Source organism: Phaethon lepturus, unplaced genomic scaffold (assembly GCF_000687285.1).
Source record: "Phaethon lepturus isolate BGI_N335 unplaced genomic scaffold, ASM68728v1 scaffold6889, whole genome shotgun sequence".
Classification (NCBI taxonomy): Eukaryota; Metazoa; Chordata; class Aves; order Phaethontiformes; family Phaethontidae; genus Phaethon; species Phaethon lepturus.
In genome coordinates, this window is record NW_010565435.1 from 1 (window position 1) to 13,411 (window position 13,411).

Sequence of the window (13,411 nt, forward strand, 5' to 3'; positions counted from 1 at the left end):
AGCCCCTCGCGGGAGGAGAGAGGGAGGGAGAGGGGGGAAGCTTCAGCGAGCCTGAACGGGGCTCTCGAATCCGCCGCGCAGAGCAGGTTGCGGTAATTTTGCCGCTTTTCCGCGAAACGCGGCTCCCGCGGTGATTGCGATGGATGGCTTTTGCAAAGCCCAACATTCGGCGGTGCACAAGGCGCGTTTGCAAAGCTGCTCCAGCGAGAGTGGCGTTACTGCTGCTAACTTTCTTGCGGAGGTGGCAAACGCAGAAGTCCTCTGTGCGGCAAGACCTAATTCCCTGGGAATAAAAAATCCAACTACTTGCAAACCGCTTTTTTTCGAAATTAATTTCTTTTCCTTTTTTCTTTTTTCTTTTTTTTTTTTTTTTAAACGGGGCTAATGGCAGTGCTCTTTGGGTGACTAATGGGCAAGGTCTGAATCTCAGCTGAGCAACCTTGAGCGGGGAGACTCTTTTCCCCGTCTCAGCTGCACCTCGGAGAAAGCAGAGGAGTTGCATTTCCAGGGTACTTTAGCTATAGCGTTTTGTTGGGTTTGCCCTCGCATATACACTCTTGATTTGGTTTAGTTTTATTTCTAACGATTTAGAAGCTTTCCCCATGCACACTGTTTTTTGGAGTTGACACTCAAGGTTCTTTATTAGCATTAAAGGTGTTACTTGGCTGGGATGATTTATGAGCGTTTCTCATGGATGTCTGATAGGGAAAAGCTTGGAGTGGTTGTTTTTTTTAATGTTATGCGCGTGCTTCTTGAAAACACGCTTAAAACGACTTTCTCCTGTCTGCAGAGTTGTTGTGAATTGCGCTTGGGGAAAAAAGTGAGGTAACTGTCTGTTTCTTGTTTTTTTTTGTTTGGTTTTTTGGTTTGGTTTTTTTTTTTTTCTTCTCCTCCGGTTCTTTCTTGGGATTAACAGGTGACTTTAGCATCGGGACAGTTCGAGTTGGAGATCTTATCCATGCAAAATGTGAATGGTGAACTGCAAAATGGAAATTGCTGTGATGGCACCCGAAACCCAGGAGATAGAAAATGCACCAGAGACGAGTGTGATACCTATTTTAAAGTTTGCCTGAAGGAGTATCAATCGCGGGTCACTGCTGGTGGTCCTTGCAGCTTTGGATCCAAATCCACTCCTGTCATCGGAGGAAATACCTTCAATTTAAAGTACAACCGGAATAATGAAAAGAACCGGATTGTTATCCCTTTCAGCTTTGCCTGGCCGGTGAGTTGCGTGGCCTGCTCTGGCTCTGCTTCTGTTGGACGGTGCTGTTTGAGATGGTGATAATGAGCTGAGCTCTAACTTCTTGCGCAGGGGGAGAGGGACCAGGATTGGGGAGGAAGCAGGCATCTTGGCAAGAGCGTCAGAGATCCGCAGCACAGAAATGAGTAAAATGTGGTGGTGTTTTTGTTTTTGTTCCCTGGGGCTCACAATGCACAGCCTGTTAAATTTGAAAGTCAGATGTGCAGTGAGGGGGATCTAAATGGGTCAGGGAAGCAAACCCAGTATCTCTGCACTTTATAGCATGAATAAGTCTCTTGAGACTTAGAAGGTCAGTAGGGTTTTTTTTCCTGGTGTTTTTTGGGTTGTGTTTTTTTTTTTCTTCTTCTAAACAGTGAAGTTTTGGACTTAAGCCAAAATAGCAGTGGGTTAGGGGCTGTAGAGGGATCCCGTGTGAAAAGTGTGTGTCATAGCTGGCTCCTTTCCCTGGAGCGTGTTTGGGAAGGCTTCCTGCTTCTCCCAAGGGGAAATCTTACTGCTCTGCTTGGTGTTGATGGGAGCTGCTGTTGCTGCTCTTGGTGAGCTAGTTGCCAGCTTCCCTGGGAAGCTTGCTATATTTTGAGGCGCTTGGGGACTCTAGAAGCTGAAGGGTGAGGAAAGCCTGCCCTTAGCTTTTGGTCCCTTTCACTCCTCCCCACAGCACACCTTTTCCTGGCTATTTGCTTGAGCGGTCTATAGATTCTGGCTTCCCTCTAGTTGTGTGCAAAACTTGATGGCTCAAGGAGGTGGGGCTTTTTGCCAGGCACTTTCCCAGTGTTGCAAATACTAGTCAGTCTTGTAGAGCTGTGAGATGGAGGACGGGTGACCCCTTCATTAGCTGAAGTCTGCTTTGTTGTTGGGCACAGAAAGAACCCTTGCTTAGACTTCAGTGCTGCTTCTTTCTTCTGGGGTGCTCAAGAGGTTTGATATGGTCAGCTCTGCAGAGTCCTCTACTCACTGCACAGAAACTGAGGACCGTCTTTCCAAAACAGCCATCCTTCAGGATGTCCTTCAGGACAGACCCACAGAGTCAGGCTTCAGCGCCATAGGGTTTCTGGACACAGAGACTGCCCATGGCCTTGGATGGCAGGAAGTGCAGTGTTTTGTGCCCAGCAGTACTGCGTGCGGGCAATCAGAAGCTGAGGATGACTGATCTGAGGGGCTCTTATGCACGCACAACAGCCTCGCTTTTGAGGTGACTCTTTGGGATGCTATGGTAGAAAAGCTAAAAACTCCCAAATTCATGCTCCTGAAACTTATGTTTAGAGATCACCTAGGAAACAAAACTGTTTTTCCCCCTTCCCCTTCTCCAGAGGCGCTGAGCAGACCATTTCCCACCAGCTGCCTTGGGATATGTTGATGCTCAGCAGTTTTGAAAAGCCAGTCATCCTAACCTAGATGCCTAAGGTCGTTTTTGCGAGGGGAGGAGGGCTCTTACGTGCACGCAGGGGAGGGGTGAATCTTGTTTCCTATCCTCTGTCATTATCGCTGCTGGCGAGGTGGAAGCACGCATAGACTTTCCACTCCCTCCAAAGCTTGGCCCTTCCTAGTCAGATAAGGACTGGTTGCTGGGTGGTCCTAGCCTTTTTCTGGGGATGAAAGTCTGCCCCAAAAGCATTTCTCCTCCAGTTGTAGTGTAGACACCCACTTTGTAGTCCTACTGCCAAGGGCTGCAGGCAGCTATGTGTTCTTGAAATGTCCTGTGCTGCCTCCTACCTGCCTCCTCTGTCAGCTGTGACTGCTGAAGAGGCACAAGGGTGAAATCAAGTCTGTATTTTTAAGGAGATAGCATTACAAGGTACAATAGCAGAGTTAACAAAAGTATTCTCTGTTGGAAGTACAAGTCTGTCCTTTCTCTTTTATTTTTTTTTCTAACTTGAAATGAGATAAAACTGTTATCAAATATGCCATCAAAGGGATAAAGGGCTTTGTAAAAATCTGAGGTATTTGAAGCTGTGCCAGTGACTGCAGTGCTTGTGTTGCAGATTTTAACTTCTTTTCAGAAAAGTTGAGGTTCATCAAGGATTTTTTTTTTTTAGCTAGTCCCTCACCCTGCTCCCAGTAATTTGAGTGCCTTGAATCTGAGGATATATGTGTGTGTATACAAAAATGATGTGAACGCTGAACATGTTCCTTTTAACAACCCCTCTCTTCATAGGGTTGGGAAGGGAAATCTGTGCGTAGAGGGTGGGTTTGAGGGGGTGGGGACCCTGGGAGAAGTTTCTTAAGCTTGCCTGCATCTTAGTAAAAGAAATGCTTCTATTGTCCTGCTGAATCTGATTGAGCATTGGAATCCTAGAGCAGCAGCAGCAAAACTCCAGTGCAGCCTTTGAAATGTGTAAAACTTGACAACTTCAGACACTCTGGTTCCTAAGAGTGGAATTTTTGGAATAAACTCTTGCATATTCCCATGCAGAAATGCACTTTTGGAGATTGTGATGATAGTCGGTTTGCGATTATCAAGCCTGCCTCCCAGCTTTAACTTTGCTAGGACAGAGCTTTTATGCTAGCCATTGTGACTTTCAAATGGCATTTGAACAAAAGAATATCTAATGTGGCAAAGCTCTTATTTGTACTAAAATTGTGTACACAAATCATTTTAGCGGTTTTGAAAGCTTTACAGATAAAGTAGTAAACTTAATTAGTCAACTCAAATCTGATGCTGAAATTTCAGAACTTAAAAAAATTCTTTAGACGGGTGAATGTTTTTGACTTGAGTAAAAGCTTGAGACTAGCATTGCATTTACCAATGTGGCTAAGCATGAGTTGGCTTTGAATATATCCAACTGCAAACTACAGTAAAGGTTATAGGAGGTACAACAAAATGTTAATCATACTGCACTTGAAAATTCATGCTCATCTCTGAATATGTGGTGTTTCTGTTCTGTCTGAGGGAGGCTTTTCTTGGATGTTCCAGCTTGAGTCAGTAACATTAAGTAGTCTTGCTGCCTTGACTACTTTAAAAAAAAAAAAAAATCTCTTCCCATATCAAGCTGCCCCCTTACGCCATATGTGAAAAATAGTTATGTTGCATTAGAGGTCTTTATTCATCATGCAGGAGAGGAAGAAAAGAGAATGGTATGCTTTAAGTGTATTGTTAGATTTGGCTTATAATGTAGATTTGAAGTGTTGGAGTCTTATTAATAATGTATGTGGTTTGCTCTTGTCAGTTTTTGATATGTACCCCTGTGAGTAATGGGTATGGAGACGGTGGGCCATAAATTAATTTAGGTGATGGAAGGTTTGAGTAAGTTGCTAGGAAACAGGTCAGCAGACCAGCATAAAGGGACTAGAGGCCATCAGCTACTGCCCCTGCAGTAGCTAGCAATTCTTCTGTAAACTGAAACAATAGTGAGAATGATTTAAAAAAAAAAAAAAAAAAAAAAAAAAAAAAAAAAAAAAAAAAAAAAAAAAAAAAAAAAAAAAAAAAAAAACCAAACAAAACCCAACTAACCAAGCAAAACCCTACAAGACATGTAGGCTTGCTTCTTGCATTCATTTTGAGACTTTGGTGACTTTCTTGACAGGCAAACCTGGCTCACGAAGCCATATAGAAAAGTATGAAACAAAAGAATTTCCATGTTCCACTTGTCAAAGTCTGTCTCAACAAGTTTTGTTTCATGGTAGACACATGCTCGTCTTTGACATAAATCAAATCTCTTGCCTTTCTTAAAGAATCCAAAGTGTGATGTGTGCTATACCTTAAGGGAGCTGTGCGTGAATTAACTAAGCAAAGTTTAGTGCTAAGCTTTGCTTGGTTATGTAAAGAAAGATCTTTTGGGGGTTTGGTGAGACTGTGAGTAAGAAGGAGGTCAAACTTGGCAATTGCTTTGGTATGCATAGCTCCAATTTCAAACGTCTTGTTTATCCTGAAATTATGATCCTTGTAATTATTTAATATTGGGGCCAATTGCACCAACACACCAGGAAACTACTGAGGTGGAAAAAAACCCCTCCAGTATCTAAATGACTTCAGCATAAAATACAATTAAAAAGTTTTGAACATTTTATTCCAACCTTACTCTAAAAAATAAAATAGTCAGCCTTTCCCCTTTTTGATGACAAAATCTTACTGCAACTGGTTCCTGAAGACATAAAATATATTTTCTGGGTAGGCATTGTTTTTTCTGGCTAGGAGGAGATAATGAAAGAGCTGTAGTGGTTTTTAAGCTTCATGAACTTTTTCCTCTTGTCTTGACAGAAGAGGCTTCCAAAATACTAATCTGCAGCTGATATTAAAGTAACAGCCTTTTTAATCTGAGAGAAAAATGTCACTTCATTCAACTGCTTTTTTAAAACAAACAAGCAAACAAACCAAACACTAGGTCACAGTCATAAAACTAAAGCTTGTTTTTGGATTTTGTTTTTCTCTCCCTCCAGTTAACTTTTTGAAAACTTGTAGAAGCAAATGCTAGATGTTGTTCAAGCTTTTCTTAAAGAGTTCCTGATAAGTCATCTTGGAGCATGGGCAGAGCAGAAGAAATGTTTATAATAATAAAATGCATATTAATCAAGTCTACACTGTGTCATTTATTGTTGAATAATAATTTAAGAATAAATCTTCAGCATTCAAAGGGCAATGTTTTGCCTAGGATTACTATCCAAAATGGAGCTGAGAGTATTAAGTGACATCTGAAGCATAATTAGCATCCACGAGGCTGTTTTTTCCCAGGACTGCAGAGAAGTGATGCATCTATTCGGAGGTTTTGGACTTTCTATGTTCTTAAGAGTTATTTATGTTCCAGTCTATTCAGAACTTCATCTTCCTGGTAAATCCATTTGACTATATTACCATAATATGTCTAAAAATAAATCTTCATCCTGCCTGCTTGCAAAATTTTTGTTCTTGTTATAATAAAGGCCCGCTGCAGTTTAACTTCAGTGGCAGCTGGATTTGAAGGCATTGAAGCTTATTCCTAAACTTTCTCAGACTACCTACATCCAGCGCTGTCAGCTTGTTTATGCAGCTGGAAGTCTGCATGTCTGAAAATGAATTGCATAAAACTGATGCTTTATGCTTAAAATTCTAGTGAGCTCAAGAAAACTTACCGCTTCATTGCGGACTGAAGGCTGGAATAGAAGTAAACTAGTTCTGAAGCTAGTAAAGTTGGGCCTTAGCTAATTAAGTGAGGTGATGTGCCTTACAAGAGGCTTGTGCGCTCATACATGGCACTTTTTCCAACTTCAGTTGATGCCCTGCAGTACATGCAAAAAAACCTTATGCTACAGTTCTTAAAAGTATTTCTGCGAAGGTAACACTAATGACCCGATGGGTGTTGAGAAGTTGACCCAAAATTGGCTTTGCATTTCTGCTGATGAATAGAAGTTTTATATGTTAATTGACACAGTTATAATAATTTTAGCTGGTAACCCGTATGCGTTAACATGGGGAAAGATGTCAAAACCAGCTGTTGCGTTCATTTCTTGTTCATCTGTGGAGCTCATGGTTCTGTGGTCACTATTCTGCAGCATAAATTGCACTGATTATTCTTGTAGTATTCAGAAGAAACTGTAAAATGTGGATAGAAGTGGTTATAGTGGTTTGTAAATAGTCAAACATCCAGAGTCTTTTACCAGCTCAACCCAGTTCTTACGCACTTAGGTAAATAAGTAGAAAGGCTTCTTGTTCAGGCTTGCTCTATGTGAACCTGACTGTTTTGCTTGGCTGGCTACTAGGTATTCCCTCTATTAACCTTGCCACCCTTTTGTAACTGGTGCATTTAATTATCAGTGAGATGCTTTAAACAGGTAGGGGGACTGATAAGAGCAGGTAATCTGCTTGTTGGGGAAGGTTGAAAGCAACCATTGACATCTTGGCCTACCTGCTAGTCTTTGACAAGTGGGGCTCCGTGAGAAAATAACTCCATAACGAGATAAGGTACTGATTAAAATGCTGCTGTTGTATGATGCACCCTGGTAGCTGAGATTGATTCAAATCATTAGTTTAAAAAGAAAGGGGGGGGGGAGTTATACTTTTTTCTTTTCCTTTTTGTACAGGAGGGGAGGAGGGAGGACCCCAAGTCTCCCCACTCTATCCCAGGACATTGTTCGGTTAATGCATGCTAGGTTTATGATCGGAATACATTGTAGTCCGGCCACCCAGACAGAGGCATTTACTGCTAATATTAACCAAGAACAATAGCATGGCCATACTGACTGCAGTGAGGATTACAGAACATAATGGGGCCTATCCAAAAATAATGCTAATACAGAACAAGCAACAGGAAGCAGCAGTGGACTCAGCATTGCTCGGCTCCCAGACAAACCATGGACTTACTTCACACAATGGCAACTTCAGCACATTATGTATTCACAGGATACTCATTATTCCAGCAGGCTTGCCAGATCAGAGATCAGCCTGGTTTACTGGATGCTTAAGCGTATGCATAGTTTGGATAGCGGTACTTTTGTGTCCTTCATCGTTTGGCAGGAGGGTGGCAATTGCATCGCAGAGAAGGTCTTGACTTCGGTTACTAGCTTGGCTTGTGCTAAGGCCCAGTGGGGGGGAAAGTCTCTCCTGGAAGCTGCTAATATAGTTAAATTTGTTTTCATGTCTTCTCCTTTATGTGGCAATGAAGTGTTTACTGGCACTAACAGCAATGAAGGAACTACTCAAAATGAAGACTAAAGGAACAGTGTGCTCTGTTTTCATGTGGGCATATTCTGATGAGGCTCTTGGCTGGGTTGCCTGCTTGAGGTTCAGCCTAGCTCTTGGCCATGGACTCTGGGGCGTGAGATTGTTACAGCTTAAACTTTGTTTATATACGCAGGCTTGAGAGAGTAACAGCTTTATAGGGTGTTGCCTTATCCTTATGTAGGCCTGCCCAAAGAAAAGCCTCCTGATGATGTTGCATTTGACAAAGGGTTAAGAGGGTTAAGGTTGCTTCCCTCCTTTTCCCAAATACGTCCATGTCTCCTCTGGGTGAGGAACCAGTTGTCTTCAACTGCTTTGAAGGAATATTCTGTTGTCAAAGTTGACTGGCTGACCAAAGCATGACGTTGTGACACATCTGTATAGCAGCATCATGACTGGTCATGTGGCAACAGGGGTACCCAAGTGAGAGTCCTGCTGATGTTTAGCAGAAGTGGTTTTGTGACTAGCCTTAACTCTGCTCAGAGATGCCTTCCTTCCTGGCCCTTGGCCACTTTGGAATACGCCTCAGTTTCCCTCTTCCCTATCTCACGCCCTTGCAGCTGAAGGGAGGAGGGATTGCTAGAGCTCTTGGCAATTTGCTGTGGCCTGCTGTGACAGCATGCCAGTCTCCAAGCCTCCTTCCCTAGGATGCAGGCAGGGTGCGGGCACTGTCCTCAAACTGGTCTTCACAGCTGTGCACGGCTGGCAGAGCATGAGGAGAACATTGCTGGGCTTAACCTGCTCTCCTTGTTTGGCAGAGGAGGAGCAGGCGTGCATTCAGAATGCAAACTTCCCACTGCATTTGTCTAGTCATGGTTTCACATGCTCAGCAAAGCTCTTGCATGGTTTAACCACAAGGATAGGAGGGAAAGAAGTTTGACTAGTTGCAACCTCTTTCAAAAAGGAGGTAGTCCTTTCACTAATGAGCCTGATGTTTTAATCTTGCTCTGTCCCACTGACTCGCAGAATGCCTTTAGAAGCCAAAGTACAAAACCACCTCTTTTGGGTGGATGTCTGGATGAAGGGAGGGAAGAAGGTAATCAAGCAGAGAGCTTTAAACACCACCTGCTTAGTGCTTCCTGGAGCTGCTAGTATTTCATTTAAATAACCAGAAAAGAGGTTGTGTTGCCCTTTCAGACCCTTAAAAGGGACAGTTTCTGATGGATTTCAGGGTCTTCACAGTCTTTCTTGAGTTGTATTATCAATGGATCAAGATTTAAATTGTGGTGCCTTGGACATGAGGAAAATAGCTCTTGCACGTAGGTGCTTGCTTTGTTTTTTGGAGTGTGACCGTAGCCATTTCCATCCTCTCTGAACTTAACTCATAGGAGCTTTGCTTAATTTGACCATGCTGCCCTGGGATGATCAGACTGTGGATGTTCTGCAAAGTGTACTGGCTTGCTGTTCCTTTCAAGCTGCCTTTCCTCTCAAGCCAGAATCCCTGCCTTCTGGTCAAGCTTGGGTTTACAGCAGCTAATTGGGTGTGACTCGGGAAAGTTCACTGCTGCCTTGTTGCCTAGGACATTGCTTTGATAGAATAAGGTGCATGATGTGGAATTCTTGTGTCTGGATATATATATTTATTCAAAGATGGGCAGAGGTCATCTATGGGCATGGGAAAACTTAAACCTCCGCGCTGTAAGTAGTCATTCCTGAGATATCTGAATTGTTGATCTATAGAGTGGGGATGATATGCACTTGTAAAAAATCTCAACCGTGCAGTCTTTGCAAAGAACTGCTTTTTTGAGGCGGGGTAGAATTGGCTAGAGGTATGCCATAGTTGGATTGTTGAGGAGGGCTTGCTACTATTGTTGTGGGGCTGTGGGTGTCTGTGTGTCTTTTGTTTAGAAGTGTCGCATCTTGAACGCAAAGTCTTATCCTTTCTTTGCCTCGTGCTGAGAGGGACAGAGCCAAGAGATTAAACTGCCATTCTTTCTATCATCCCTTTTCAGGACAGGGATTCTTCATTTAAAATATTCAGATGAGGTGAGAGGGGGCACATAGAAACAAGGGAATTGCTAGGGTAGGTCTCATTACCCCTGCATTTTGTTTCCATCCAGTTAAGCAGAAGCGTCTCCTCTTTTTAAACAAATTCCTGTGTGGTGTTGGAAAGTGGTCACACAAGTATCTAGCAACAGTAGCACTCAGAGCTAGGATTCAGCCTTTCCTTTCCTTAAGGGCTAGGTGTGTTGGTAAACACTCCTGAGAACCAACTGGGAACTGTTGCTATGAGTTTAGACAAAATATCTTCCAAAACAATTATGCAAGGCCAAAAGGAAAACATCCTTAACTTTATTGGAAGTAGTGCTAGTTGCTATAATTCATTCTCTGTATCATAATATTTTTTTCAAGCTTGCAGTAACATGTTGTGCTTGTGCTTCTCAATGCAGGTAATTAAACCAGTGAGGAAGCACCCAAGATAGTGCAATTTATATCTGTCATATGGCTCAGGAGTTTTATTCTGGCTTTGTTTGTTTATTTTTACCTCTCACTTGTGTAAGGACTTCTTAAATCTGCTTTAAACAGTGTTAAATGATCATGTTCTGCTTTATTTTATTTTCAGAGTTTCTTTCAAGTTGACAGACTTGGTCTAGAATAGTGACAAATAACATGTAACTTTCATGAAATATTAACCAAAAATGATTTGGGCCAATGGAGCCGCTGCATAGACGTTTGGGCACATGTCTCGGCTTGCCCAGCTTTGCTTACTTTTTGAAGCATTTTCCCACAGTTATCAGTGAACGAAATGGAATCCTAGTCTGCTTTGAATATGAAACATATTTAGGCTGTATTCCAAGCCGGTGTCCATCACAAACTAGGTTTTCATTCAGAGGCTGCATGCTGTGTCCAGTCGTGAGAAAGCAGTCTGCTTCAACTCTTTTTTTTTTTTTAATTCCTTTTTTTTTTTCCTTTCTCTCCTCACAAGGAATTTGAGGTCTGCCTTACACTTGCACCTTGTAGCAGCTTACTCTCAGAACTGTATTTTGGTTTCTGTTACAGAAAAGGTGTTAAGCACTGCAGACCACAAATGAGCAGACTGTGACTGAGCACAGATACAATTAAGAAGAAATAAACCTTAAGATACACAGCTTCTATGGCAAAGCATCGAAACCCTTCATGGGAAGTTTTAATTTGTTTGATCACTGTTCTGTGCACCAGAAAGATGTTACATTTATTACCTCATTTATAGTTGTTATTCTACTTTTTGGTTTTCAAATAATATTTTTTTTCTTCTTTTTCCTCAGCTTTTTTTTTGAGGGGGTGCATGTTTTGTTTTTGAATGATTCTGTAAGTTCGGATATGGCTGGCTAAATGGCAATTTTGAAAGATACAGCCTGGATAATAATATCTCGGAGTAGAGGTGGGGGAGGAGAAGATGTTTTAATGGCCCTTGTTCTCAAGTTAGGATTGAAGATAAAGGTGGCTTAGATGTAATAGCTGGCATCTTTCCCACCCGTGGAGTCACTTTAGTTAGTTTATGCTTATGACTATTATTACTGGAGTGCTAGAGAGCTCATTGGCAGCTTAGTGCGTCTGCACATGTGACCCGGGGTGGATAGTGCGTCTTCCCTTTCCCTGCTCTTCCAGATAGTCTGATTTTAGCCTTTGTTTTACAATGCTTCCCTCTTGCCCCACCCCCTTCCCATATCCATCAGTTCTTCCCTCAGTTACCTGATACTTGTGGGAGCTGCGATGGCCCTCATGCAGACAAAGCTTTCAAAGGGGGTGCTGAAAAGCCAAGTCCCTAGAGATCGCGCTGTCAAGGCAGAGCACAGTAATCTTAGCAACACTTCTTGCTTTCAGGATGGCTGGGGGAAGGGACATCAAGACTGCTTTTCTGTAACTAAAATTCTTTTGAAGCCGTTTCTGAGGGTGGGGGTTTGGTTTTCATTTTTTGGTCTTTTTGATGCTGCTGTGCTAGCCTGGTGTTTTCTGTCTTCTGTGTGCAGTTCTTCCACACATGCTTTATTGTGGCTACAGCATAGTGTCAAAGGCTGTACTTGCTGGTTAAGTACATAAGATGCATTAATGATGACAAAGATGAGCTATCCAAGGTGAAAGGTCTTCTAAGTCAGACTGGATAAGGTAGCTTATGGGGTTTCAGGAAGATCATGTTTGTCTCAAGTATAATCTGTTACCTATTTATGTTTTCAAGTATTCCATTTTAGGGCAGAGACCAGGAGTTTTCTTTTTGATGAAGATATATAATTTTTTCTTACAGTCATGTGTGGCTTTGAAACTAACTCTTATTTCTCTTTTGCAGAGATCCTACACACTGCTTGTTGAGGCATGGGATTACAATGATAACTCTACTAGTAAGTATTCATTCCACTGGTTTACTTAGTTCGGACACCCTGATTTCCTGTCCATTGAAAGGCCTTTGATAGTCTAACCAGCTTACTGTGAAGTAGAGAATGAGTAGAGGGGAAAGCTCTCCCCCAGGCAATTTGCAGCAGCTACTCCAGGCTCTACAGCAGCCTGTCTCCCTCACATTGCCTGTAGAGGGGGGGTAGCTCGCTCACCTAGGCACCAACGGTTTGATCCTAAAAATAGATGCTGTTAATCCCCTCTTTCTCCTCAGGGAGAATAAAAGCCAACGGGTTTCTTCAGGATTTTTTTTGTTTGGATTTTTTTTCTTCTTTTAATTAGGAGTGATATTCAGAAGGCTTGTTGACTTGGGACTTCTCTATAAACTATGTACTTCTCAAAACTGAACATGCTGCTTAAGGAAAAAAAATCTCCGTAAGATTTGTTATAGATATCAATCTAATGACTGTAGGAGAGAAACAGGAGTGACTACCAGCTCTTCCTTGGGAGCTGGATGTCTAGGGATTTATGTTCAGGGGCTGAAAAATATTTACCAGACACCACCTGGTAGAGCTGTCTGGAAATCAAGGGTGGAAATCTTCCACCTGGAATGTCTTTGGTTGGTTTCAGAAATGTTCTGCTAAGCTTCTCCTGTTGGCTAGAGGACTCCTGTACAGAGTCTCTTGGCATATGAGCTGTTCTGCTTATTGCCTACTGTTACTGAAGAAGGTGGGCAAAATTAGCTCTATTTTCAATCTAAGGCTTTAATAGTGTGTGGTAAAAGCCACAGGAGAAAGTATGAATCTGAACTCATAAACCTTTTGTTGACACAACAAGCCTTTTCCTTCAACAAAGAAGCAGCAGCACTGTGGCCCATCTTGCACAAATCTTGTAACAGCTTCTTGTAGTCTGCTTCAGAATGCCAGGTGACAGCCAAACAGTAATGAAATGGACTTCATGCTTCAGGAAAGAAAAGGCTTGTAGAAATGTGCACAGTGCTGTAGTTTCATGTTCTAATTGGTGAAGAGTGCACTGCTTGGGAATGGCCTTTGAGTCTGGGAACATTTCTCCACAGATCTGCTCTTTATTTTTTTTTTTTATTTTGAATATACATGGGATGTCCTGTTAGTTCTTAGTTACAGAAAAGAAGTTGTCCATTGCAGATGATTCATGTGACCTTTCAGTGGCAGCCATGGCTTGCTTTACAGCCA

General features: G+C 42.3%; 1 protein-coding gene across 1 annotated transcript in view; it reads left to right on the forward strand.

Moving 5' to 3' along the window:
- Window positions 1-670: 670 nt before the first annotated feature.
- Window positions 671-13,411, forward strand: part of JAG1 (jagged 1) — a 35,323-nt gene continuing 22,582 nt past the window's right edge. Inside the window, exons 1-3 of the mRNA XM_010295176.1 lie at window positions 671-820; window positions 917-1,222; window positions 12,157-12,208. Coding sequence (XP_010293478.1) covers window positions 671-820; window positions 917-1,222; window positions 12,157-12,208 — 508 coding nt within the window. The remainder of the gene's footprint in view (window positions 821-916; window positions 1,223-12,156; window positions 12,209-13,411) is intronic.